The sequence below is a fragment of the Lagenorhynchus albirostris genome, chromosome 15 (genome assembly GCF_949774975.1).
Source record: "Lagenorhynchus albirostris chromosome 15, mLagAlb1.1, whole genome shotgun sequence".
Lineage (NCBI taxonomy): Eukaryota > Metazoa > Chordata > Mammalia > Artiodactyla > Delphinidae > Lagenorhynchus > Lagenorhynchus albirostris.
Window position 1 is genome coordinate 12,546,178 of NC_083109.1, and position 25,296 is coordinate 12,571,473.

General features: G+C 44.5%; 1 protein-coding gene across 2 annotated transcripts in view; it reads right to left on the minus strand.

The window, feature by feature from the left end:
• Nucleotides 1-25,296, minus strand: part of ARFGEF2 (ADP ribosylation factor guanine nucleotide exchange factor 2) — a 99,800-nt gene that overhangs the window by 68,306 nt on the left and 6,198 nt on the right. Inside the window, exons 2-7 of one of the 2 annotated variants that reach the window (XM_060122517.1) lie at nt 16,580-16,610; nt 15,796-15,919; nt 12,165-12,236; nt 8,428-8,574; nt 7,308-7,487; nt 6,715-6,949 (exon numbers count right to left, since the gene is read on the minus strand). In XM_060122517.1, the coding sequence (XP_059978500.1) occupies nt 6,715-6,949; nt 7,308-7,487; nt 8,428-8,574; nt 12,165-12,236; nt 15,796-15,919; nt 16,580-16,610 (789 nt within the window). The remainder of the gene's footprint in view (nt 1-6,714; nt 6,950-7,307; nt 7,488-8,427; nt 8,575-12,164; nt 12,237-15,795; nt 15,920-16,579; nt 16,611-25,296) is intronic. The other variant, XM_060122518.1, reaches the window with a different exon arrangement.

Sequence of the window (25,296 nt, forward strand, 5' to 3'; positions counted from 1 at the left end):
TGTTTCGGAAGGGGCTGTGCCTACATTTCCTGGCCTTCCTAGTAGAAAGGGTGGCCATGTGACCCAGTTTTAGCCAATGAGGGGTAAGCCTAAGTAACGGGGATGGCACAGGCTTCCAGGAAGGCTCCTTAGAAGGGGCGTGACTCGGCTAGGAGTCCTTTAGTCCATAAAAAAGAAGGAAATCTTGCCATTCGTGAAAACATGGATGGACCTAGAGGGTATTATGCTAAGTGAAATAAGTCAGAAAAAGACAAATCCTCTATGTTTTCACTTATATGTGGAATATAAAAAACAAAACAAATGGACAAATATAACAAAACAGAAATAGACTTACAGATACAGAGAACAGACTAGTGGTTGCCACAGGGGAGGGGGGTGGGGTATGGGGTAAAATAGGTGAAGAAGATTAAGAGGCACAAACTACCACTTATATGATAAATAAGTCACAGGGATGTAATGCACAGCACAGGATACACAGTCAATAATATTGTGATAACTGTGTACAGTTTGTCGCCTCTAAAAATATCAAATCACTATGGTGTACACCTGAAACTAATATCAGGTGGTAAGTCAGTTATACTTCAATTAAAAAAATAAAAATTAGTCAGTCAAAGATCCTTACTCTCATGGTACTTACATCTTAGCTATGATAATAAATAAGTAAATTATACTTTCTGCTACATGCTAGGGAAAAAGTAGAGTGGGAGAAGGGAGACCAGGAGTTAGAAGGGGCAAGTGTGTGCATGTGGTGACAATGAAATATGACATACACCTGTTTCCTAGAAACAAGGCTTTGGTGATGTCCAGCATCTAAGCATTTGGTAACGCGTAAGAAAACTAAAGGGAAAAACCAAGGCATAAAGCTGTTTGCTGTCACATTCTGGCCACACACCAATACGGTTCCTCAAATGTATGAAATACATTGGACAACTTATTGTCCCAAAATAAATGTCCATTACACAGCTAATAAAAATGCTATAAACCAATGAGCTGCAAAACCTCCCTGTAAAGCAGGCTGTGTCAAAAACAAGTCAGAAAGAAGGGGGACCTGTGGGTACATTTTGTTGTTTTGATAAAGAGCCTGAGAACTTTTGTTTGTCTGTTTAAAGCTATTTTAGTTTTTTTTTTTTTTTTGGCCAGGCAGCACTGTGCAGCATGCGGGATCTTAGTTCCCCGACCAGGGATTGAACCCACGCCCCCTGTAGTGGAAGCGTGGAGTCATAACCATTGGACTGCCAGGGAATTCCCCAGACCCTTTTTTATTCTGGTCAACAAAAATAATAAAATTCCTAAAGCAGAGGATCTGGTATCATTAACATGGAAAACAGACTCACGTTATCCTACTGCACTGTTCCCATTAACTTCAAGTCTGATTACCATTTGAAATATTTGTAATTTTTTTCTCTAAACTAACTCATTTTTTAAGCTGAAACTTATATGAGATAATAACAACAAACACTTATAGAGCCCTAAGTGCCAGACACTGTTCTCATTAATTCTCACAAACCTATAAGTACCAGTTGTATTCTCATTTTAAAGATGAGGAAACTGAGGCTCAGAGAGGTTAAAGATTTTGCTCAAGGTCACAGAGCTACTAAGTGGTCAGTTATGATCTGAACCCAGGCTGTCTGATCAGAACCTCCACACTAGCTGAGGGAGGATACATTTTCTCTATTTTGTAGTACCTAAGAGTTGGGTTGTTTTTCCCTTAAAGAATGGGTTGCAAGATGAAAAAAGTGAGCTAAGAAATCTGTGAACACACTGGTAACTCTGTACCTACAACAGCTACATATTAGCTGTATACATGTTAAAATGCTAAAGTCTAATGCTGGGAGTTAAATAGTCAGAATCTTAAAAATAAACTTAGAAGAAAAGGGGAAGTGACGGCTCGTGGGTACAGGGCTGGGTGTGATAAAAATGCTCTAAAACTGATTGTGGTGATTGTTGCAAACTCTATGACCATACTAAAAAGAACTGAACTGTACATTTTAAACGGCTGAACTTATGGAATGTGAACTGTATTTCAATCAAGCTGTTTTTCAAAAAATTGACGAGAATAGCTGGGCCATCGGAGGGGTGTGAATGGACAAATGGGGTGAGGTCCCAAGGGAAGGCTGCTGGCCATGCCCTAAAATTCACATAAGCTAGCATGTCACAGGCTCAGAAATCTCATTTTGCGAATTTACAAAGAGCTATCTGATCCACTTCTTGCTCAGGCCGGTAAGACTGACAAATTGTCGATTTATCAACTTGGGATGAAAAACTGCTGAGGCGAAAAAGATGCTCTGGTCTGAGGGTGAATTGTTACCCACACATATTTCACTGGGAGGCACATTATCCCAAGAAGGCCCAGGAAGCGTTCCCAGTAAAGCAGGACAACGTATGTGGAGCACCCAGGTAGCAAGCACCACTCCTGGCACAGTGACTGCCTAGCCAGGGGTGGCTACGTGACGGCCATTCCACAGGATGGAACCCGCAGGAGAGCTGGATGTGTCGTTCTTTCTTTAGAGCCACATCTGGAGAAGTGGAAGCCAGTCACTCTTTGTAAGGGTGACGGTGCACCTCCATTCTGACCAACCATTGGCAGGTTTGCGGTCTGATTTCTACAGGCAATCTGATGCCCACGTTCTTGGGAGAAGCCTCACGGGGTATATCATACTGGCAACAAAATCCACAGCAATATACTAAGTGTAAAGCATACTTTGTTAGAACAGAATTTTAAGTTAAAAAAATGTATTTACTGAATATGTGTGCTGGGCACCAGACCAGGTGTTGGGAATATTGTGGTAAACAGGGTGGCCAAGGTCTTAGACCAGGAGCAAGTGAACACAAACTCTTCAGTGATTTGGGGTAGTAATAAGTGCTATGAGGGGGACTTCCTTGGTGGGGCAGTGGTTGAGAATCCACCTGTCAATACAGAGGACATGGGTTCGAGCCCTGGTCCAGGAAGATTCCACATGCTGTGGAGCAACTAAGCCCGTGTGCCACACTACTGAGCCGGCGCTCTAGAGCCCACGAGCCACAACTACTGAAGCCTGCGCACCTAGAGCCTGTGCTCCGCAACAAGAGAAGCCACGACAATGAGAAGCCCATGGACCACGATGAAGAGTAGCCCTCCCCGCGTACAGCAACGAAGACCCAATGCAGTACAGCAAAGGAAACCATAAACAAGATGAAAAGACAACCCTCAGAATGGGAGAAAATATTTGCAAATGAAGCAACTGACAAAGGATTAATCTCCAAAATTTACAAGCAGCTCATGCAGCTCAGTATCAAAAAAACAAACAACCCAATCCAAAAATGGGCAGAAGACCTAAATAGGCATTTCTCCAAAGAAGATATACAGATTGCCAACAAACACATGAAAGGATGCTCAACATCATTAATCATTACAGAAATGCAAATCAAAACTACAATGAACTATCATCTCACACCGGTCAGAATGGCCATCATCAAAAAATCTACAAACAATAAATGCTGGAGAGGGTGTGGAGAAAAGGGAACCCTCTTGCACTGTTGGTGGGAATGTAAATTGATACAGCCACTATGGAGAACAGTATGGAGGTTCCTTAAAAAACTAAAAATAGAACTACCATACGACCCAGCAATCCCACTACTGGGCACATACCTTGAGAAAACCATAATTTGAAAAGAGTCATGTACCAAAATGTTCATTGCAGCTCTATTTACAATAGCCAGGACATGGAAGCAACCGAAGTGTCCATCAACAGATGAATGGATAAAGATGTGGCACATATATACAATGGAATATTACTCAGCCATAAAAAGAAACGAAACTGAGTTATTTGTAGTGAGGTGGATGGACCTAGAGTCTGTCATATAGAGTGAAGTAAGTCAGAAAGAGAAAAATAAATACCGTATGCTAACACATATATATGGAATCTAAAAAAAAGAAAAAATGTTCATGAAGAACCTAGGGGCAAGATGGTAATAAAGACGCAGACCTACTAGAGAATGGACTTGAGGATACGGGGAGGGGGAAGGGTAAGCTGGGAGAAAGTGAGAGAGTGGCATGGACATATATACACTACCAAACGTAAAATAGATAGCTAGTGGGAAGCAGCCGCATAGCACAGGGAGATCAGCCCCGTGCTTTGTGACCATCTAGAGGGGTGGGATAGGGAGGGTGGGAGGGAGGGAGACACAAGAGGGAAGAGATATGGGGACATATGTATATGTATAACGGATTCACTTTGTTATAAAGCAGAAATTAACACACCATTGTAAAGCAATTATACTCCAATAAAGATGTTAAAAAAAAAAGACCCAATGCAGCCAATAAATAAATAAAATTATATATATTTAAAAAATCTGCCGCTGGACTAAAAGGAAAATAAAGCAACCTTACAAAGGATGAAAAAAAAATGCTATGAGGAAAATAAAAGAGGATGATGGGACAGAGTGATGGGGAGCTTCAGAGAGACGGATCAGTTAGAACTGAGAGACCTGAAGACAAAGGCGGGGACAAGGCAGGGACAGTAAGTGCGAAGGCACCAAGAGCAAGCACCACACTTTCAAGAACCAGAACCACTATCGCAAACAAGGGGAAAGGAAGTAAAAGAAGGGTATAGGGAGGTGGGTGGGGCCAGGCCACACAGGGCCTTGGAAGCTGTGGGGATGGGGCAGGCATAGACTTCACTCTGAATGGGACGGGATGGGAAATTATCAGAGGGGTTTAAGCAGAGGGGTGGTGGTGATCTAATTCATGCTTTTAAGAGATCACTTTGGCTGCCATATGGAAAATGGGCTGTAGTGGAAGGACGTTCTTACAGCTCAGAGAGACTTGCTTTTACATCTGCACAGCTATGCTTACTACAGTCTGTTTAAATATTAATATTGATTGATTGAGCACAGTCTGATAAAGGTTACAGTAAAAACCTGCCTGGTCCTTGCCCTGAGAGTTAATAAGGCAAAGACGATGACACATACAGAGGGTGGGCCAGGACTTCCTGAGCACCTTCCAAGACACATGACAGTGGGACTGAGTAGCCTGCAACAGTGTTCACACGAGACACACATGTAGTTCTTTGTGGCAACTTTTTCTTTGATCCTTGCCTTGGGTAAACTGATACAGAGCAACATGCCAGCAACAACACTTGGTCTGTTCCTACCTGTGCCAAGCACTGGTAAATTACAGATGAACAAAAACTGCTCAAGTATGGTCTCTCTGGTAGCGAACATACCACCAACAGACGTCATTACCAATAATGGGGCAGAAAAAGATATGAGACCAATTATAAAGGCAGGTCAGACATATATACGCTACCATGTATAAACCAGATAACTAATGAGAACCTACTGTATAGCACAGGGAGAAAAAAAACACAATCTGTTTGTAGACATATATTAAGTTAACCTTAAAAATGCGTTCCAGGGGCTTCCCTGGTGGCGCAGTGGTTGAGGGTCCGCCTGCCGATGCAGGGGACACGGGTTCGTGCCCCGGTCCGGGGGGATCCCACATGCCGCGGAGCGGCTGGGCCCGTGAGCCATGGCCGCTGAGCCTGTGCGTCCAGAGCCTGTGCTCCGCAACGGGAGAGACTGCAACAGTGAGAGGCCCACGTACCGCAAAAAAAAAAAAAAAAAAAAGCGTTCCAATATACAGTAGGTGCAGAAAAATACTGTTTGATTCCACTTATACGAAATACCTAGAATAGTCAAATTCATAGTCAGAAAGTACACTGATGGATGCCAGGGGCCAGGGGGTGGGGAGGGGAAATGGGGAGTCAGTGTTTAATGGGGACAGAGTTTCAGTTCAGGAAGGTGAAAATTTCAGGAGATGGATGATGGTGAGAGTGGCACAACAATGTGAAATGTACTTAGTGTCACTGAATTGTACAGTTAAATATGGTTGAAATAGTATGTTTTATATTATGTGAATTTTACCACAATAAAAAAACATTAAAAAAAAAAAGATGGGTCAGATACTTCACTGTAGAGCCATCAGCTAGAGCGAAGAATTATTTGGCAGAATCACTTGGCAAGAAGGTACATTCTTGAAAAATATATGAACTTAGGATCTGGTTTGTACAAATTGCCCAGAGAGAGATGCAAACATTCAGAAATATATGACAACCCAGTCCAAAATTTCATGCCTAATGTTTTACTTACTTTAAGACTATCACCAGGTGTGGAATATCTCTTTCAATTAAAAAAGCAAACACAACCAAATAGTGTACTTGGTCTCAGAAGAAGAAAACAAAGCTACCTGTTTATCTGTTTCTCTGTGAATCCACCCACCCACCCACCTTCTGGCTCTCTTCACAGATGTCCATAAATAGCAACTAACTGTCCGGCAGTGGGCAAAGCACGGAGATCCTGTGGATACGTGACAGAGGAGGTCCTTGTCCTCCTCTGGGAGATAAAACAGACACTGAACGATCAACTACCCAAACGATTAACTCCTGGGAGACAAATGCTCCAAAGTGAACTCACGGCACTGAAGTTGACATCAAGTAGCAGTGGCTAGATATCAATACATTCCAGGAACTATCCAAAGAAAAGTGCACAACTGACAACGTGATCTGAGACACCATGCCTCACTGGCTGTGTTTCGTAAGAGAAAAGCGAAAGGGAAGTCAAGGGGGAGGCCCAGAAATAGAAGAGCTGCTATCAGAGGTTTCCTGCGATGACACCAGACAACTCTTTCACCTGCCCCTCGGATACAGGATGGACAGGGAAGCGCATGGGCCGTACCTGATAGCGACGGGTCTCTCTCTCTGGGCACATCTCCATTCTCTGCGCTCACTTTTCCAGAACCACTCCTGCCATGTTCACCATTGGTTAAATCTGTCTTCTCAGGAGTTGTTGGTTTGCTGTGTGCCTGGCTCTGTTTCAAACGATTGAACTTTGGGGACACTGCTGCAGCTTGGATCACAGGGGACTGGGGTTTCGAATGGATTGGTTTTTCCAATTCTCTGGCCTCCTGCAACTGAAAGGCAACGAAAAAGGGATTCAATCTAAATGGATCCAGCATTTTGATAAGGAACAGAAAATACGCCAGCCTGTTGCATAAAAAATTTCCAAACAGAAGGATAGAATTTTAAAAAGGAAATAAATTCCTGCAGCAAACTCAAAGCAAATTCTGAATGCAAATTTCAAAACCCATGCTAGATTCTCTCTCTGCTTTTTAAAGCAAGGATAAAAACAGAGTGCAGAGAACTCAGAGGAGGAAGGGATTGATTTTAAAATGCTATGAATCTTCACCAAGCACCGAGGCCACACATGAAACAGTTCACAGCATGGGATGGTGTCCCGCCCCCCAGCAGCTGATAACTGCTACCGCTCACCACTTGGTTTTCCATGCGGGTGAAAATGACGTTCAGCATCTGAGTAAGAGTAGCCTTGGCAGTGGTTTGATTGATGAGATTTTTGCTGGCCAAATAGATATTGTAACATGTCCTGACCGTCTGCAGGATAGTACCCTCGTGAATTTCAATGTGCGGGGACGTCACTGCAGTCAGAAGAGCCTAAAACAGAAATCCGCAACCTTCACCTTCACGAGCACCCACCTCGCATCCTCTCACAGCCAAACTTTTCTACACGGTTTGGCTTTGTTTTTAATTTGGTTTGGTTTAAGAAGATGGCTCTGCAAACTAAACTGGATGATTAGTACCAAAAACCAACCCCCTACTGCTTTGAGTTTAAACACAATTATTAACTCCATAGAATACAAGTCATTTAAAGTACGTAAGTTGCGCTGAAGTGGGCTTTCTATCAGCTTACTTTTTAAAAAGCCAAAAATACAGACTTGTCTCAGGAGGGAAAGTGCTCCAACTTGATCTCACCTACGCCAATCACAAAATATACATGTTTTGATGGGGGGGAGGGTCAGTTTCGGAGTTCCCTGGTGGGTTTTCAAGGGAGCTTCAGGAAAGGTGTGGCTAACAGGGAGCTCCCTCACAAAGCTAATACATCCAGGATTTAAGATTTGAAACACTGACCGCACCCATCCTGATCGGTTCTCTGACAAGCAGATGGGACCACCCCATGCCAAACCATTCCTGGCAGCAGAAATGGAACAGGGCGAAGGAAAGGGAGGGTAAGAGGACAGGGGCAAATTGGTGATAAAAGTATCAACATGAGAACCTGCTGAGAAATGGCAGTCTGGGAATCCAGAATTTCGAGGGGAAAGAGCAGAGGATTTGAAGTCAATTTAATTCACAAGCAATTTATGTAGTTATCAGCGGAACTGTTTACTTTGAAAACACACCTGGTTCCACTCTTCTTGTCTCAGTCCATGCTAATCAGTTCTGACACTTAACAAAAGATCTAAGTGATGCTTACATTTTTCTGTTCCAGCTCAGCACCTCCTGAGACAACTAACACATGGTAAATTAGAAAGCCAAATTCCCAAGGGCGATGAGCTTTCTCATTTAAAATCCAGACCAGGCAGACAGACAGAAATACCTTAATTATTTGTAACTGAACTCCTTCATCGGTCTGAGGGCCTTGAAAACAATTGCAAATGGTTTCAACAATCCTGTCAATCAGCCGCTTCCCGGGGGCTCCACTGTCGGGGGCATTGCCGGTGATGTGCCCATATGCGATGAGTTTCTAAACACAGAAATCATAGACATGAGAAGTTTCTGCCAGGCCAGGGCTGAGGCCGCCCACAGCAGTAAGAGGCAGGCAGTGGGCTCAGCCTTTAACTTCCGGTTCCCACACAGATCTCTCTGCTCTCCTGGGTGCAGGAGGCACAGCCACCCTGAGAGCGTAGCATCCAGCCTGACTCCCGATGGCAGAAGAGCCCACAATGGTGGAAAAGCACGTGTAGAACAGCCCCCAGCGCAAAATCACTTGTGTAAAAAATGGAGCGATTAAAAACTATACATAATAGAGACGGAAAGTAGTCAGCGGCTGCCTAGACCTGGGGGGATCCCAGGGAAACAGGGAGTGACTGCTGATGAGCAAAAACGGGGCTTCTTTCTGAGGATAAGATGGTCTCTAATTAGATTGTGGTGAGGGCTCCACAACTCTGTCAATATACTAAAGTCACTGAACTGTATACCTCAGAGGGGTGAATTGTATGCATGTGAATTATATCTCAAGCTGCTAAAAAACTTTTTTTTTTTTTCTAACAGTAAGATACATAAAAAGCTAATGATGACATGGTTTGCTTGAGCGCAGGGAGAACTAAGCAGCTGTAGGCAGGGGTGGGACTAACACATTTTGTAGAGCAGGCTTTCATTCTTTTTGAATGTTGAATCAAACTATGTTGGTGTATTTTCTATTCCAAAAATTAAAGTAAAAAAACTAACTGACTTCTGCACCTACGTTATCAAACTGCATGTCACCCGTGCGGCAGCCTCTTCAGATGAGGCTGCTTGAGCTGTGCCCTCTCGGTCAGGTGACAGATCAGTTTGGACAGGGGCCGCCTGCCTGCCTGGGCCACCTCACGCCTGACCTGGATTTCATCAGGGACAATCTGAGAGCTGGAAGGGAACTCAAAGGTCAGGATGGTTTCAAAGCCTGGCTGAGATTCATGGTCACCTGAGGGAGCTCGTTACAAATACAGATTCCTGGACCTCAACACAAACTTCCTCTAACAGAACTTGTTGGGTGGAGCCCAGGAATCGGTTTTTCTCCAAGTCTTCCAGGTTATCCTGATGGCTGACCACATAAAAAGAACCACTCATCTGCTACAAGCCCTCTGGGATCTGTGAATTCTAAGGCACCCTCTGCTTCCAGTGACTTAGTAAAGACTCTGACAAATGCTGTTCTGTTCTTTATCTTTTTGGTTTCTGGCGTGTCACATTCTTGATCTACCTGCCCAGAGAGACACAGCTCCTGAGGCGATCCACAGTGCCGCCACCACTGCAACAGGAAGATGCACCGCCCTGCGGAGGCCAGATGCCGTTTCTCAATGGCTCTTCCCCATCATTAGCCTCGAAAGCGCCGCCATTCAATAAGCAGGAAGAAAAACAGATGGAAAGAGAGTGACTGAGAGCACAAATACGACATTGCTGGATCAAGTGACCGAGTGAGCAAAAGAGAGGCCTGCACACACTCTGCTGCTCAAGACCAACCCCAGAGAGCTCCAGACGGAGGCGGGGAGGTGCTCAAGTGTGTTTTTGAAGAACAAGTCCAGATGCCTTTTACCTCATCTGCTCTCATCACTGCTCCCCATGCGGGCTTCCAGTGAGGGCAGCGCCAGCCGCCTGGTAAATAAGCTCTGGTGCCGGCCACCCGGTAAATGAGCTCTGCTTTTGGACACTGCTGACTCCTTACTCCTAATGGACTCAAGTCCGTTTTGAGTACTGGGTTATGAGTGGGATGGTCTATGAGCTCCTAAAATGTGAATGCTGAAAAGCAGGCCCCACAGAACCCAACACTGATGGTGCAAAGCAAAGATGGAGGTGAATTACAGATGTTTAATTCAAATATAAAAAAAGATTGGAAGTATTCGCCCCTCTATGCCCTCCTTAAAGGGCACGTTACCGTTCCAATGGAAAAGGGTTTTAAGTATAATTTTACTCCCTTGTGAGGCAGGGCCGGAAGAAAGCAGAGTTCCTGCAACCTGTGGGTCTTTCTAGTTCTGCCTTCTCACCCTTCCTTGTACCGGATGTTGTTTTGGCACTGGGGGTACAACAGTGATAAGACAGTCCTTTTTCTCACAGGGGCAGAAGTGTGCTTGGCAGGCTCACTTGAGGAAGGTGCTCTGCACAGTGAGTGAGGTAGAAAGTACTAGCAGGTGTAAGCAAAGGATGGACATGATGGGATACATTTCTAAAGGCTTCGCCCGGCTCCTGAGTACAGAACAGGCTGGAGGGCAACAGCAGTGGAAGCTGGGCACCCATGATGAGGCCACCTCAGCTGTCTAGGGGGGAGATGCTGGTGGTTTGGACCATGAGGGACTGACAGAGATGGAGAGTAGAAGTTCCTGTCTTATTCTTTGCTGATGCGAAGTAGGGATGGGAAGAAGGGCAGAGGAGGGAGGCCTCTGGGCAGCTGGCTCACTGATACTTGTGTCCAAGGAGGCTGCTTGCACAGGGATGCTACTTGTCAATGCCCCTCTAGACGGGGAGGGATAAGTAAGATGGTTGCATAACACATCATTTATCAGTCCACAGGAATGCCCTCAATTTGCATGTAGTGTTCTGGCATTAAAAACACTGGTGTAAAAAGCAAGCCACAGAAAAATCTGTACAAGTATAAATGATATATGATATAATTTCCAGCTACTACAGCTGAGTTGAAGAGTTGAAATGGAGACCATATGACCTACAAAGCCTAAATATTTAGCATGTGGTCCTCCACAGAAAAATGATATCATAAATGATATCACTTATGTTTAAAAAAAAAGAAAGAAAGAAAAAGAAAAAAGAAAGAAAAGAAAAGAGGGAGAAAATTATACACCTAAATAGGCAACTGGGTTTGGGGTTAGCAGTCCAAGGGCCTTCAGCCTTAATCTGTAAAGTTCTAAAAGAAATTTCTAACAGAGAATATAGTCAGGTACAATTTATATTATTACAATAGATTTTAAAATGTGCATTAAAAAATCCAAAGTCTTTTAGAAATAAGAGATAAAGGATAATGCTTGTGGGCTTCCCTGGTGGCGCAGTGGTTAAGAATCTGCCTGCCAATGCAGGGGACACGGGTTCGAGCCCTGGTCCGGGAAGATCCCATACGCCGCGGAGCAACTAAGCCCGTGCACCACAACTACTGAGCCTGCGCTCTAGAGCCCACAAGCCACAACTACTGAAACCTGCACGGCTACAGCCCGTGCTCCGCAACAAGAGAAGCTACTGCAATGAGAAGCCCACGCACCGCAACAAAGAGTAGCCCCCACTCACCGCAACTAGAGAAAGCCTGTGCACAAAAATGATGACCCAACACAGCCAAAAATAAATAAATTTATTAAAAAAAAAAAAAGATAATGCTTGTGGTATGAACCAGATGGCTCAGACCAGTGGTTTCCTACAGCCTTACGTAGAAAGAAAATATTAGAAGTCTGTTTCTATCTACTTTTTTGTCCTACCCTTTCAAAAGGTCTGTTTTTGTATTGTTTATAATGTACACAATTTAATAACAGTAGTACCTGTATATAGTCTTATAATTGAAGAAATATGAATATTCTGAGAGAATATTCTGAAAAATAATTTCTGTGGTTGGTATGTGCCCAGAAAAACTTGAAGATCACTCACTAGTTTAGGCAAGCCTGAACTAACCCTCCTTCCTCCAGTCCTGGCCTTGGGGGAGCGTGTGGCGACCAGGTGCTGGAGAAAAGGAATAAGGAGAATCTTTGTCACTTGGGAGAAGTGAGAAGGGAAGGCTCTGGGCTTCTCCCTGTGGGGGAGGGAATGCTGAGCCCTGTACTCACAGCAAACCAAACCCAGAAGCACCTTTGCTACCCCATCATCTCTCCATGCTCAAAAAGAGACTCCTTAAAATGCCCAGGGCACAGCCTCTGCAGCTGGCTTCAACCCTGCCAAAACCAACCTTTACTCCTAGACACTGGCCCTCCATTTCCAAGGCAGAAGTCACATCACCCACACTGGGAAAAGCCAGTCAAACAGGTTTGCAAGGACAAACCCCAAGAGGAAATGAATTTTTTCATTCAGTATTCCAGGGAGCACCCAGCCACTTTCTACTGTCATAAAAAGGACGATACATTTTGCATTTTGTATACTAACCAAAGAAATCTTAGTGTACCTATCAAATTACAGAGAACTTCCATTCTGAAAAAGAGAGTGAACCACATGCCAAAAGCCTCAAGACAGGTACTGCACTCAAGTCGCTGAAGTACAGCAGGACGTCGATGTTTCCATCAGAAACCATACTCACACATACACAGAGTTCCAGAAACAGACTACTTCCAGGAAAACACAGCATATTTCTAATTAAAGAGGCCAGACTACAGGGTAATAGTTAAGAGCAGAGGTCAGCAGCCTTTTTCTGTAGAGGACCACATGCTAAATATTTAGGCTGTGAAGTCACATGGTCTCTGTTCCAACTCTTCAACTCAGCTGTAGTAGCTGGAAAGCAGCCATATAGATAATACATCAACGAAAGGGCATGGCTGGTGTTATGGACTGAATGTTTCTGTTTCCGCAATTCCTATGTTGAAGTCCTAACCCTCAATATGATGGTATTAGGAGGTGGGGCCTTTGGGAGGTGATTAAGTTTACATGAGGCCATGAGGGTGGGGTCCTCATGATGGGATTAATGCCCTATAAGAAGAGACCAGACACCTAGCTTGCTCTGTCTGCCATGTGAGGACACAGTGAGAACTTGGCCATTTACAAATCAGGAAGACGGCTCACCAGGAACTTAATCAGCTGGTACTTTATCTTGGACCCCCCAGCCTCCAGAACTGTAGGAAATAAATCTCCCGTGTTTAAGCCACCCAGTCTGTGGTATTCTGCTATATCAGTCTGAACAGATTAAGGCAGCTATGTTCCAATAAAACTTTATTTACCAAAGCAGGCTGCAGGCCAGATTTGGCTCATGGCATAGTTTAAGGACCCCTGATTAAACACAGGCTTGGGGTAAACAAGTCCTAGACACCCACCCAATCCCATCACTGCCTGGCCAGGGGAACTTGGCAGGGCTGGTCATTTTATTCTCCAAGCCTCAGTTTCATTGATTCTAAAATGAGGATGAGAGTAGGAACCTCAGGTGGTTGTTGGGAAGATTAAACATGATGCTGGGGATAAAGCACTTAGCACAGGGCCCAGCACAGGCTGAGTGCTTAACACACTGGCATTGTTTAGGACACCAATCACGTTAACTATCAGCACCAGCTTCCAAACTAAACCTTAACATGAGGACAAAACAGCTAATTATGCCAAATTTCCTCTGAAAATGTTCACGGCAACAAATATTTCAGGATAGAAGCAGGATCTGAGCCTGCCACTTTAAAATGCTTGGCTCATTACATGTTCCACATAGGACAATCTGTACAGAATTATACTGAATGAGAAAATGGCTTTTCATTTAGAAGAGCTGCTTCTGTGAAGAAACTCTCACCAATTTTCAAGTATAGATATATCAAACAAGAGAAATTAATAGAGTAAATATCAGACTAGAGATGCCAAAGATGTGGCATGCCCACCGCCACTTGGCGGTCCTGTTCCTCAGCAGACGCGACCAATCAATCATGGCACTTTCTCAAGAAACCCAGATGAGGTTCCAGGTATTTGTTCAACACAGCTTCCAAGCAATAAAATATAGAACCTATTCACTATTCCTGTTCTAGAAAGTACTGATAAATTGTGGCTCTCTCCACTGTATTTTTAAAAATTTATCAAGCTCTTTTCATTGCTGTAGGTTGCCCACTGGGGTTAAAAACAAATGTTTCTGAGGTAACCGGAAGCTTCATGAGTAGATCTTATGAAAAATACAAGAATGCTGGACTGGGAATTAAGAAGCCCAAGTTGCAGTCCTGTTTCTGTCCCTCACTATCTGCACGTCATTGGACAAGTCACCCTAATTTCTCCACTGCTGCTTTTTCACCAGTAAAAAGTAACTTATAACAAGGTTACTTATGGCCCTAAGTACAGTCGATCCTCATTATTCACAGGTTTGTACTTGTGACTGCCCGCTCACTAAAATTTGTAAGTCCCCAATCAATATTTGGGACGCTTTTGTGGTCACTTGCGGACACCTGCAGCGCAGTGAAAAATTTGAATCACTTGATGCACAAGTTCCTGGCTAAGGTCAAACAAGGAGACGCTCTGCCTTCTTGTTTCACCTCTCATACCGTAAACAGTGTCTTTCTTGTGATCTGTTTATTGCCATGGTTTTCACATTTTTGTCCTTTCCGTTGGTGTTTTCGCCATTTAAAATGGCCCCCATGCACAGTGCTAAGTGTCCTTTTCGTTGGTGTTTTCGCCATTTAAAATGGCCCCCATGCACAGTGCTACGTGCTGTCTAGTGCTGTCTCTGTAGGATGCGCCCTACAGAGAAATGACGTGTGATCAGCTTTGTTCAGGCATGTGTCATAGTGCTGTTGACCATAAGTTCAATGCTAACAAATCAACAATATATATTAAATAAGGTGTCTTTAAACAGAAACACACAAAGAATAAAGTTATGTACTGATCAGCTGATGAACACGTGACCAGAGAGGCTCACAGGAACCTAGCCCTGTATTCCCTCCAGGAACAATGCTTCAGGGTTTGCTAATTCCGTGTTCACAGCAACTTTATAGACCATCACCACAAATAATGAGAGTCGATGATATCTATTTCTCTACTTGGCATTATGAATATTAATGCCATCAATAAAGAAGTAGCATTAAATATCTTATGTACCCGCATATGTACCAAATATTCCAATCAATGCTAAAGGTTTCATTTAGGAAAACATACATAAGAGAGATCAACAAAATACTTTGAGAGAAACGAATTCTTTTTTAGGTAAAGAGGTCAGACCTCTCATTCTTCCCTCCCTCACAAGACCTCCATAAAGAATGAGCTGAAGGGCTTCCCTGGTGGTGCAGTGGTTGAGAGTCTGCCTGCCGATGCAGGGGACACAGGTTCGTGCCCCAGTCTGGGAAGATCCCACATGCCGTGGAGCGGCTGGGCCCGTGAGCCATGGCCGCTAAGCCTGCACGTCCGGAGCCTGTGCTCCGCGACGGGAGAGGCCACAACAGTGAGAGGCCCACGTACCGGAAAAAAAAAAAAAAAAAAAAAGAATGAGCTGAAATGCTCCTTTCTCCATCACCTCCGGAAGCATTCTGAGTACCAGGGGGTTACGGGCACAGCTCCTGTGCAAAGGACTACCTGTGGCTTGAGAGAACATCCTTTATACCACCAAGTTGAAACATGGTACCTGCAAGCAGTCGAGGGATGTGCTGACCACCCGTGGGGACTTGGACTGGCAAGCCAGCTCAAATGGAAGGAAATACTTGTCAGCTTCAATGAAGTTTGCCTTTGGTGGTGCGGTAGCACCAAGCCTAGGAAAAAAGCAGGAGAGGGTCGGAGAGGGGAAATGAAAAAAAAAAAAGAGCTTGCTTTTCCTACCCCCCACTCTAACTTCCCATCCCACTTGCAATCATTTAATTAAAAGTGCCTGCAAACTGCATCTGTGGGGCTAGACAATGAAAAGTTTAAACACATGCATTAGGAAAAAACACCAAGGGGCCACAGGCAGAGAACAAGGTCTCTGATGAGCAAGCTGTATCGACAGCAGCCTGGACTGAATCCTGGCACCTGCCACGTCAGAGCTGTATTTCTGAAATGGGACTCACTGGCTTCATTACTATGAAGATGAGGAGCAGCCCCTTAACAGAACAAGCTGCCCTCCTGCCTGAGGAAGCATGACATACAAGAGACAAGGGCTTTGCCTCTTCTGTCAAGAGAAGGTACAACAGCATTAACTTGACCTTCCTTATCCTTTCCTCCAAATATGCAGTTGTTGAGCCAGTAACCTGTTAACTCGGTATCAGTTCAAACACATACAAAGTCTTGCCACGTGCCCAGCGCTGTGCTAGGAGAGTGTGTGCCACCTGAGGATCAGAAATATGGGAAAACATGCAGAGAAAGGGGTTCCCACGGCCACCACCTACTACTCCCTTCATACTGCACTTCAGCAAGGAGAACATGCCCAGGCTTACCTTTGCTTTTCTATTTCTGCTTTAATTTCATCTGGTGGGAAAGAAAGAAAGGCATGTTAGGAGCATGCAATATGTATATTAAAAAAACAAATATAACAAAATACTGAAAGCTATCTAAGTAGGAGGATGATGATCTTTTTCTCTTTCCCACATTTTCTGTAAGTATACATACTTTTTCTTTAGCACTTAAAAAAATTGTGGTAAATATGTGTAACACAAAATTTACCACATTAACTATTTTTAAGTGTACAGTTCGGTGGCATTAAGTACATTTATATTGTGCTAAGTCATATATAATTTTTATGAATTAAAGGTAATTTATAAACCTTTACCATGGAGGATACAACAACTACATGGTTACGGTTATGGAACAGTGCCAACACTCAGAAGTCACAGTCTCAAAGAGAGATCATCTTATTTCCAGGAGAACAAGATTTTGTGCCATTGAGACAAGAACATCCTATATCTAAACACGCCGGACTCCCCCACAGCCACTTAGTCGAATGCATTCCTACGTGTCAGGCTTGGCAGGCTCGCGGTATTATCAAAGCAGGCCAGTGAAACATGTCTACCTGAATGCCATGTATTCAGATAACCTCCAAAAGGCCAGCCTTCTTCACACAATCTCTTGAGAGCCAGTGGTTTGGATATGGCATTAGTTATCCTAGCAACCCCAGAACACAGTTCTGGAAGTGACAAGTTTCCTTTTCCTGGACAACTCTATTCTAGACTGACATTTAGGAAGTGAAAACCGAGTAACTGGACTCACTAGAGGTGGCAATTTTAACCTTCAAGCCACTGTTTCAATGTCCTCTTACTACACACATAAGAAAACAGAAGAGGAACACCAGATGACTAATATCAAACATTTCGCTCATGGACCACAAGGCCTGTGACACACAGGTTCCGCTAAAGAGAGCTCTGTGGCATGGTTCCTGCTCCTCTGGGACAACAATCCACTCAGGAAGTAGCTCTGGCCTCCTCTAGCTGAGGCCCCAGGCTGTGGGAGTGGCCCGGGAAATCCAGCCCAGGAGGCTAGGCTAGTGGCCAAGCTTTCAGCTTGCAGAAATCAACATGCATAATGTCAAGACTCTGCTTGGTGGTAATATTATCTGTCACTGTGTGACGTGTCAGAGGGGCACTGATGCCGGAACTCAAATGCAAGGGTTCCTTCCAGTCGTGGTTAGCTTATTAGAGTTAAGTTTAGCTGTTAAGTGTATCTGAAGCAATTAGGCATTTGTTAGAGTCTGTGCTGACCTCTGAGCTCTAAAATAGTCTGTTCTAGAATGCCACTGGTGTCAACCCACCAGCTGACAAATCAATCACCAGGATTGCTACTTACTCACTGAGGCACTAAGGGTAATCAAATCAAAGACCTATGGAGGCCAGGCAGGAAACCTCCTGGAGAGACACAGGTGGGTATAAGACATCAGGGGCAGGGAGGACCCCCTCCCCACCCAACAGGGCATGGAGTGCAGCAGAGTCTCAGTCCCAGCTGATTGAGCCCAGAGGTGCCCGTTGTTCTGATTTTTCCAGAAGTCAAAATCTGGATTTTAAGTGAAAACTCCAACTGTAATTGGAAGTAATTTCAACTGTTTAAAAAAGTTATGCTCAGGGACTTCCCTGGCAATCCAGTGGTTAAGACACCACACTTCCACTGCAGGAGGTGCTGGTTCCATTCCTGGCCAGGGAACTAAGATCCTGCAAGCCGCGAGGCATGGCCAAAAAAAAAAAAATTATGCTCAAATGAAACTTGTTTGCAGGCTGCCCTGACCTTACACTACCAGTTTGCAACCTTTGTCTTAAGGGACAGGGAAGAATCAAGGAGAAAGAAATTCACTGGCAGCGGAAAACTAACTGCAGGGCATAAAGGACTATGACCAGCACAAGGAAAACAAAACATCCCCGTTTTATACAAGCAAAACGTTGCCAAAGAACAAAGAGCAACTAAGGAGCCAGAGGACCAGGGTTCGAGGCCAAACTCTGCTATATCTTACAGATGAAGAGACAAGATCCAGAAAGGTTACAAGTCAGTGAGAGGTGGAGCTGCGACTTGAACCCAGAAAATTAGGCTCCCAAGCCTGTGTTCGTAACCTCTTGGGTAACTTGGCTCTCAAATAAGCATGTCGAATTACTCCGCAACCTATAAGTGCGAAACAATATAAACACTCGTTTTGCATCATTAATTCAAAGCGTGAACGCTGTGATGTTCGTACTGCTCTGTAGTACGAACATCCCTCATCCAGCCTCGGGGAGCCTATTTACAACCCAGGCTCTGGAATCCCCCCACCTCTTTTTCTGGCCTGATGGGACAGGACCACAGGAAGGTGCACCCTGGTTTTCCGATGGGAATGAACAAGGGCCAGTGTGACTTGAGCAGGGCAGGGCATAGCCCTCCACAGTGAGCAGTACCTACTGCAGAAGACCAAGAAACTGCGATCTTCACAAAACACGTGATCACAGATTTCCTTTAGTCTTCTTAATCTATACTTAAGTATTCCCACAAGTATGAGGAATTGTTGCACTCTCTAGAACATTCTTTGTTAAAGAAAAAAAATTTGAAAAATCCTCTCCACAAGGCCCAGTAGGGGTCCAGATAAGGAGAAGCCCCTGGAGGGCAGTGGAGGAGGGGCCTGAGCGGACCTATGTTTGGACAGATCCCTCTGGCTGCAGTTTTGAGTATAAAGAGGAGGGTGGACAGCACAGAAGCAGGGAAGCCAATCAAGAGGCTGCTGCTAATAACCCAGGCAAGCGTTAGTGGGGGCTGGGGCCAGGGCAGGGGCAGAGACGGATGAGCATGAGCCACAGGAAAGCTGGAAACGGCTTGAGGGTAGTAGTTCCATATAGTCTGACCCAACAGGTGGCTTCTAGATATATTTGGATAATACAATATTTTTTTCCATTGAAAAGAGGCAGGGGACTTCCCTGGCGGTCCAGTGGTTGAGACTCCATGCTTCCACTGCGGGGGGCACAGGCTCGATCCCTGGTTAGGGAATTATGATCCCATATCCCACATGCTGCATGCAGCGTGGCCAAAAAAAAAAAAAAAAGAGGCAAGGAAAAAAAAAAACAGGGAAAAGGTGTGTGGCATGGGGTCCCACAGAACACTTGACATAGCCTGGTGTGGTGAAAGACAAGAAATGGGTTGGAAGTTCCAAAAGAAGATGGACATCTATTAGCTGAATGATGCCAGGTAGGTTATTAAACCTCCCTGAATCTTGATGTCTTACTCTAAAAAAAATGAGGATGATAAAAGCAGCCCCATATGCTCCAGAGACTGTAACTAGGCAGTTGGGTGTAGGTAATTCTTTTAACAAACCCAAAGTATTGATGGCTAAGGCAGTGTCAGGCATACACAGGTGGTCAATAAACGTCCGTTCTCTTGCTCTTATCTTAAAACAGGAGTCAGTAATAGTATAAAATCTCTAGCGCCATCGGTGGAATGACGGAAAGCCAAGGGAAAGAAGAAAATCAGTGGAACACAAATCATCATAATAACTGCTGACATTCGCTAGGGGCAGGTGCCCATTTGGTCCTCCTTACAACTCAGGAAGACAAGAGACTCATCTCCTAACCATATACAGTGAGGAATCTGGACACAGAGAGGTGAAGTCACCTGCCCACAGTCACAGTAGGAAGTGCCACTACAGGATTCACACCCAGGCTGTCTGCTCCAGAGCCAAAGAGGAGGAGGATGGGTGAGGGAGGAGGAGTGGGCACACTTGCTCCAGTTTATTGCCCTGCCTTTTAACATGCACTGCTCTCCCAACAGCCAACTGGGCAATTAGCAGCAATAAATAAGCAGGCTGGAAAGGAGCCAGACCTGAGTCGGGTGGGGCAGCTGCACCTGGAAAGCCATGCTGTCTTCCTGGGAAATCCTTCCTGGCCATCGCTGTCAGTTAGGAACCTCGGGTCACACCTCCCCATTCATCAATGACTTTGGCACCAGCTCACATTCTCTGCTCCACTCCCAAGCTAAGTCCAACAATGACCACGACCAAGCTCAACAACGCCATCCCGGTCAACCCCCCAAAGCCCCACGACATCCCGTGGAACCTTCACCTCCCCTCACACATCTGATCTGCATACCCCTCTCTACTATGCAAACCAACACTACCCTCAGTTCCTCCTCCACCCCACGTCAGCCTGGCGTGGCTGGCCATACTCTGAATCTTGTCCCTGTTTGGAACTGTGTTACTTCTAGCTGCTGCCTGTTCTCCGCCCACAACCTCCTTTCCTTCCAGATGACCCACTAACTGCTCCCAGTAGGACCCTTCTTTGGCCTGTCAGACCTGACAAGGCCAAGAACTTGTCAGCTTTCCCCTCTTTTCATTTTCCAGGATGGGTCCCATTACAGGATTGTTATCCGAATGACAGCCAAACAATAGGCTTGACTCTCTCTGACTTTTAGTCTTAACTTCTGGCAAAATCCCAAACTTAGATTATATGACCCTCTCCTCTGACCTGTCTCCACCTAACGACTAGACCTCTGACTACAGGGCAAGTTGGTAGGTCTATAAAGGTCCTAATCACCAACCACAATGGAACCCTAAATACTGCCAGTTAAGCTCACCACCTCCAACTCTCCACAAAGACTACTGCACATTTCTCTACTCTCTTCAAATACCCCATCTCTCCCTCCTAGTCATCACCATTCATCTTTACTCACAACCGATGGAGCAGCCTATTTCATGCAGAAATTAGAAGCCAACACGAGGAGACTCCCTCAACTTCCTGTTGGCCAATCTACAAACTCACCTACTTCTGTACCCAGCCTGCACTCTCTCCTGCTAGAAAACAGTGTCAAGCCCCTCCAACTCTGCAGTCTCCCATCCCTACTGCCTCCTGAGGAACTACCTAGAATCTGATCACTTCTCATATGCTGGACCATCCCCATTACCCCAGACCAAGCCACCATCATCTCCCACCTAGACTAAGAGCTTCTTTCTTAAGTGGTCTCACAGCTTCAGCTCTCACCCTTCCTCCCGGCCCACATCTTTGTCTACACAGCAGCCAGAAGGATTCCCTTAAAATGTAAATCAGATTACATCTGCTCAAAATAGATTATCCATAACCATCATAACGTAAATCTGATTAACATCTGCTCCTTTGCACAAAATGCCACTGGCTTCTCATCTCACAGAGTAAAAACTCACAATCTTGAACTTGGCCTCCAAGCCTCTAAAACATCTGGCCCCCTGCTATCCCTCTGATCTCACCTCCTACCACCCCGCCCCCAGCTTACTTGTTGCCTGTCCTGTTCAGGGCCTTTGCACTTGCTCTTCCTGCCACCTGGAATGCCCTCCCTCCCCCAGATATCCACAAGACTCACTCTTCCCTTCCTTCAGATGGCTGTTCAAATGTCACCTCTTCAGAGAGGCCTTCCCTCTCCACCTAAAACTGCCCTCCTTGTGATTCTGGACCACCTTACCTGCTTTATTTTTTCACTTTACACCGATTTTTCCTAGTTTTTCATCACAGTATTTATCACCCTTGACATACTTTGTATCAGTTCACTTATTCTCCATCTTCCCCAGTAGAATATAAACTCTGTGATAACAGAGACTTCCGTCTGTTTTGTTCACTGCTGAATCCCCATTATCTAGGAATTCCTAGACACAGAGCAGGCACTCAGTATTTGCTGAATGAATAAACTGTCCTTTCTCTTTCTTGCATTATTTAACCTCTCCCTTAACTGGCTCCCTTCCCAATGACATTTAAACAAGTTCAAGCCTCTTCTACCTTTAAACAAAGAAAAATATAAAACCAAAAACTCCCACGATCCACATCTCCATCCTCTCCTTCACACCCCAGGCAAAGCCCTGGAAAGAGCTGTGTCTGTTTCCTCACCTCCCATGCGTGCCCCAACCCATTCCAGTCTGGTTTTCACCTTCACTGCATCAGCAAAACAGCTCAAGCTAAGGTCACCCATGACCCGCATGTCTCTAAATCTGATGGGCAATTTTCCAGTTGCCATCTGACCTGACCTCCTTGCAGCATTTGACCTGACTGACCTCCCCCTCCTTGAAACTTTCTCGGAAATTTTCTCGACTTCCGGCTTCATAAGCACCCGTTTTCATCTGCCCTCTGCTTCTTGTCCCATCTCTTCTCCATTTCCTTGGTAGACTCAGCCTCCTCTGCCCAGCCAGGTAGGCCAGGGTTCCTCGGGCCCAGGCTCTCCTGCCTCTCCTTTTCTGTACACTCTCCCCCACAGGCCTTCGCAGCCTCAACTGCATCTTCAATTCCCACCTGGGCTCGGATGACCCCCAAATCTCGATTTCCGGTGCCGGCCTGCCTTATGAACACAAGGCTCGTACATCCATCCACTTCCTATTCCACCTGTCCAACTGGATGCTCAAAGGCAGGTGAAACTCAACACATCCAAGTCCCAACTCAGATCAAGCTCCTCCACCCACCTCTCCCTAGATGGTCTTCCCACCCCCATCTAAAAGAACTGCACCACTATCCATCCAGTTGCGTGAGTCAGAAACTTAAGAGTCAGCTTTACTGATCCACTTTCTCGTGTTCTTACCCAATCCATCACCAGGTTTTCTTAGTTTTACCTTCTAAACAAGTGGGGATACATTCACTTTACTCTGTTACTACTGTCACTACTTAAGTCCAGGCCACCAGCATCTCTCCCTTGGATGATGGTAACTGCCTTCTCACTGGTCCCTGGGCAGTCCCTCTGGTTTTCCTCGAAGATGTTCTGAACATAATGGCTAAAGTGATCTTTCCAAAATACAAACCTGTTTATCCCATCACCTTCTTCCCTGTTTAGAACTCTGCAGTGTTATCTCACTGCTTTTGGTCTGAAAATCAAACTCCTCAACATAACCTCCATGGTCTTGCATGGTAGGACCCTGGACTACCTCTCCCACCTTATCCCCAAAACCTCTCCCCCTTCATTTGCCATGCTGCAACCACACAGTGGCCTCTTTTAGTTTCTTTTAAAAAAATTATTATTAAAGCTTTTTAAAAATTTTGAGGTAACTACAGATTCACAGGCTGTTGTATCTTTTAGTTTCCTTAACCGTCATATTCCTCTCTGACACAGGGCGTTTGCATATGCTGTTCCCCCTCCTGCTGCCATAATGCCTCTCACCCTAACCTATTTAATTTTTATTTATCATTCAGCTCTCAAGACTTCCTCAGGGAAGTTTTCCTTCATCCCTTTGTCCACTCCCCTTGTGGGACCAGGTTCCTCTCCTTCATAGGCGTTGTCAGGTTATTAATATGACTCAGAGGACATGATCATCTGAACAGTCCCCTTCTTCCCCATTAACTGCAAACATCATGAGAACAGGGTCTTTGTTTGTTTTGTTTTCCTTGCATCATGACACCTGGTATGACACCCAAGTAAATATCTTCTGAATGAATGTCACCCTGGTTTAGTCAGAAGGACTACATAGAGAACAAGTATGCACTGACTACTCCTTAGGACAGAGGGAAAATTTAAGAATTCTAGGTCCTAGCACAAGAAGGCTGTTCTCCCCACAAGTCTATAAAACCTAATGAAATACCTAATAAAAAAGCTAAAAGACTCATTTACAACCAAGACGGTAAACCCAAAGAAGCTTCTTATAGGAAGACTCCAGGAATGAATTCGCAAACAGTTAAGGATTTTCTAAGATAACCTTGCTGGAAAGAAAGTCAAGTATTTTCCAGGCAGGCCCCCTCAGCCTGGTGAAAAAGAACTCAATACAGTTCTGAGCTATTTATATAGGAGACTCCATGTACTTGCTGATTAAGCACACGTTTTCACAAGTTTGCTCTTTTCCATAAAGAATGGTCTCACTGTTTTCCCCAGCACTGCTTACGGTTTCCCCTGAGATTTACAAGTACAGGACAGAGCTCTAAATTTTTCCAACCACTTGCCTCACCAGTGTCGAAATGTCAGAGACCAGCAAAGATGTCCATAAACCAACCAATAAGGGAGGCAGGAAGAACAAGTATTCAGTTCCTTCTCCCTTAAATATGGTAACACCAATGCCTCTGAATTTTAGTAGGTCATTTGTTAGGTGCCAGATACGGTGTCAGTTATTTATTGCGTTAGTTCATATAACCTTTACAACAATCCTGTGACACAGGCATTATCACCTTTCTCATCCCAGGAAACCAAGGCTCCGAGAAGCTAAATGATTAGTCCAGGATCACAAGACCAATCAATAAGCAAAGTTTCAAACACAGCTCCCAATGAATTTTCTGCCAATCCAACAAATAAATGCTTTTCAATAATCAAAATTCAATTTTTAGTGCTGCTTCTAGACAGAGAACCTCCTTCTGCAGAATCACTATAAAGCTTTTCAACAAAAAGTAATGTCAGGGTCCCAAGTCCTATTATTTCTCAAAATTTTTATAATCTACAGCACATATAAACAAGATGTCTAATCAAAACACCCGACTTTGCTAACATTAAAGGTTTTATTTTGTGTTTCAATTGAAAGCCTTACTTTATGACAATTTAGGGATATTTTTGGTATTTTTCAAATTTTGCACTTACATTCCTCCTAATAATGAGAACAGTTATTTCAAACACATCAAAGTTAGAAGAACAACAACATCGTATGCAGGAAAAAGCCATTTACCATATATTATACGGACATGTGAATGCTGAATGTTTTTTGTATATTAACATGCAACTAAAATTTATGAATATACTCCCTTAATTGGCTTCATCCTAATGACATTTAAACAAGTTTGAGTCTTTTCTACCT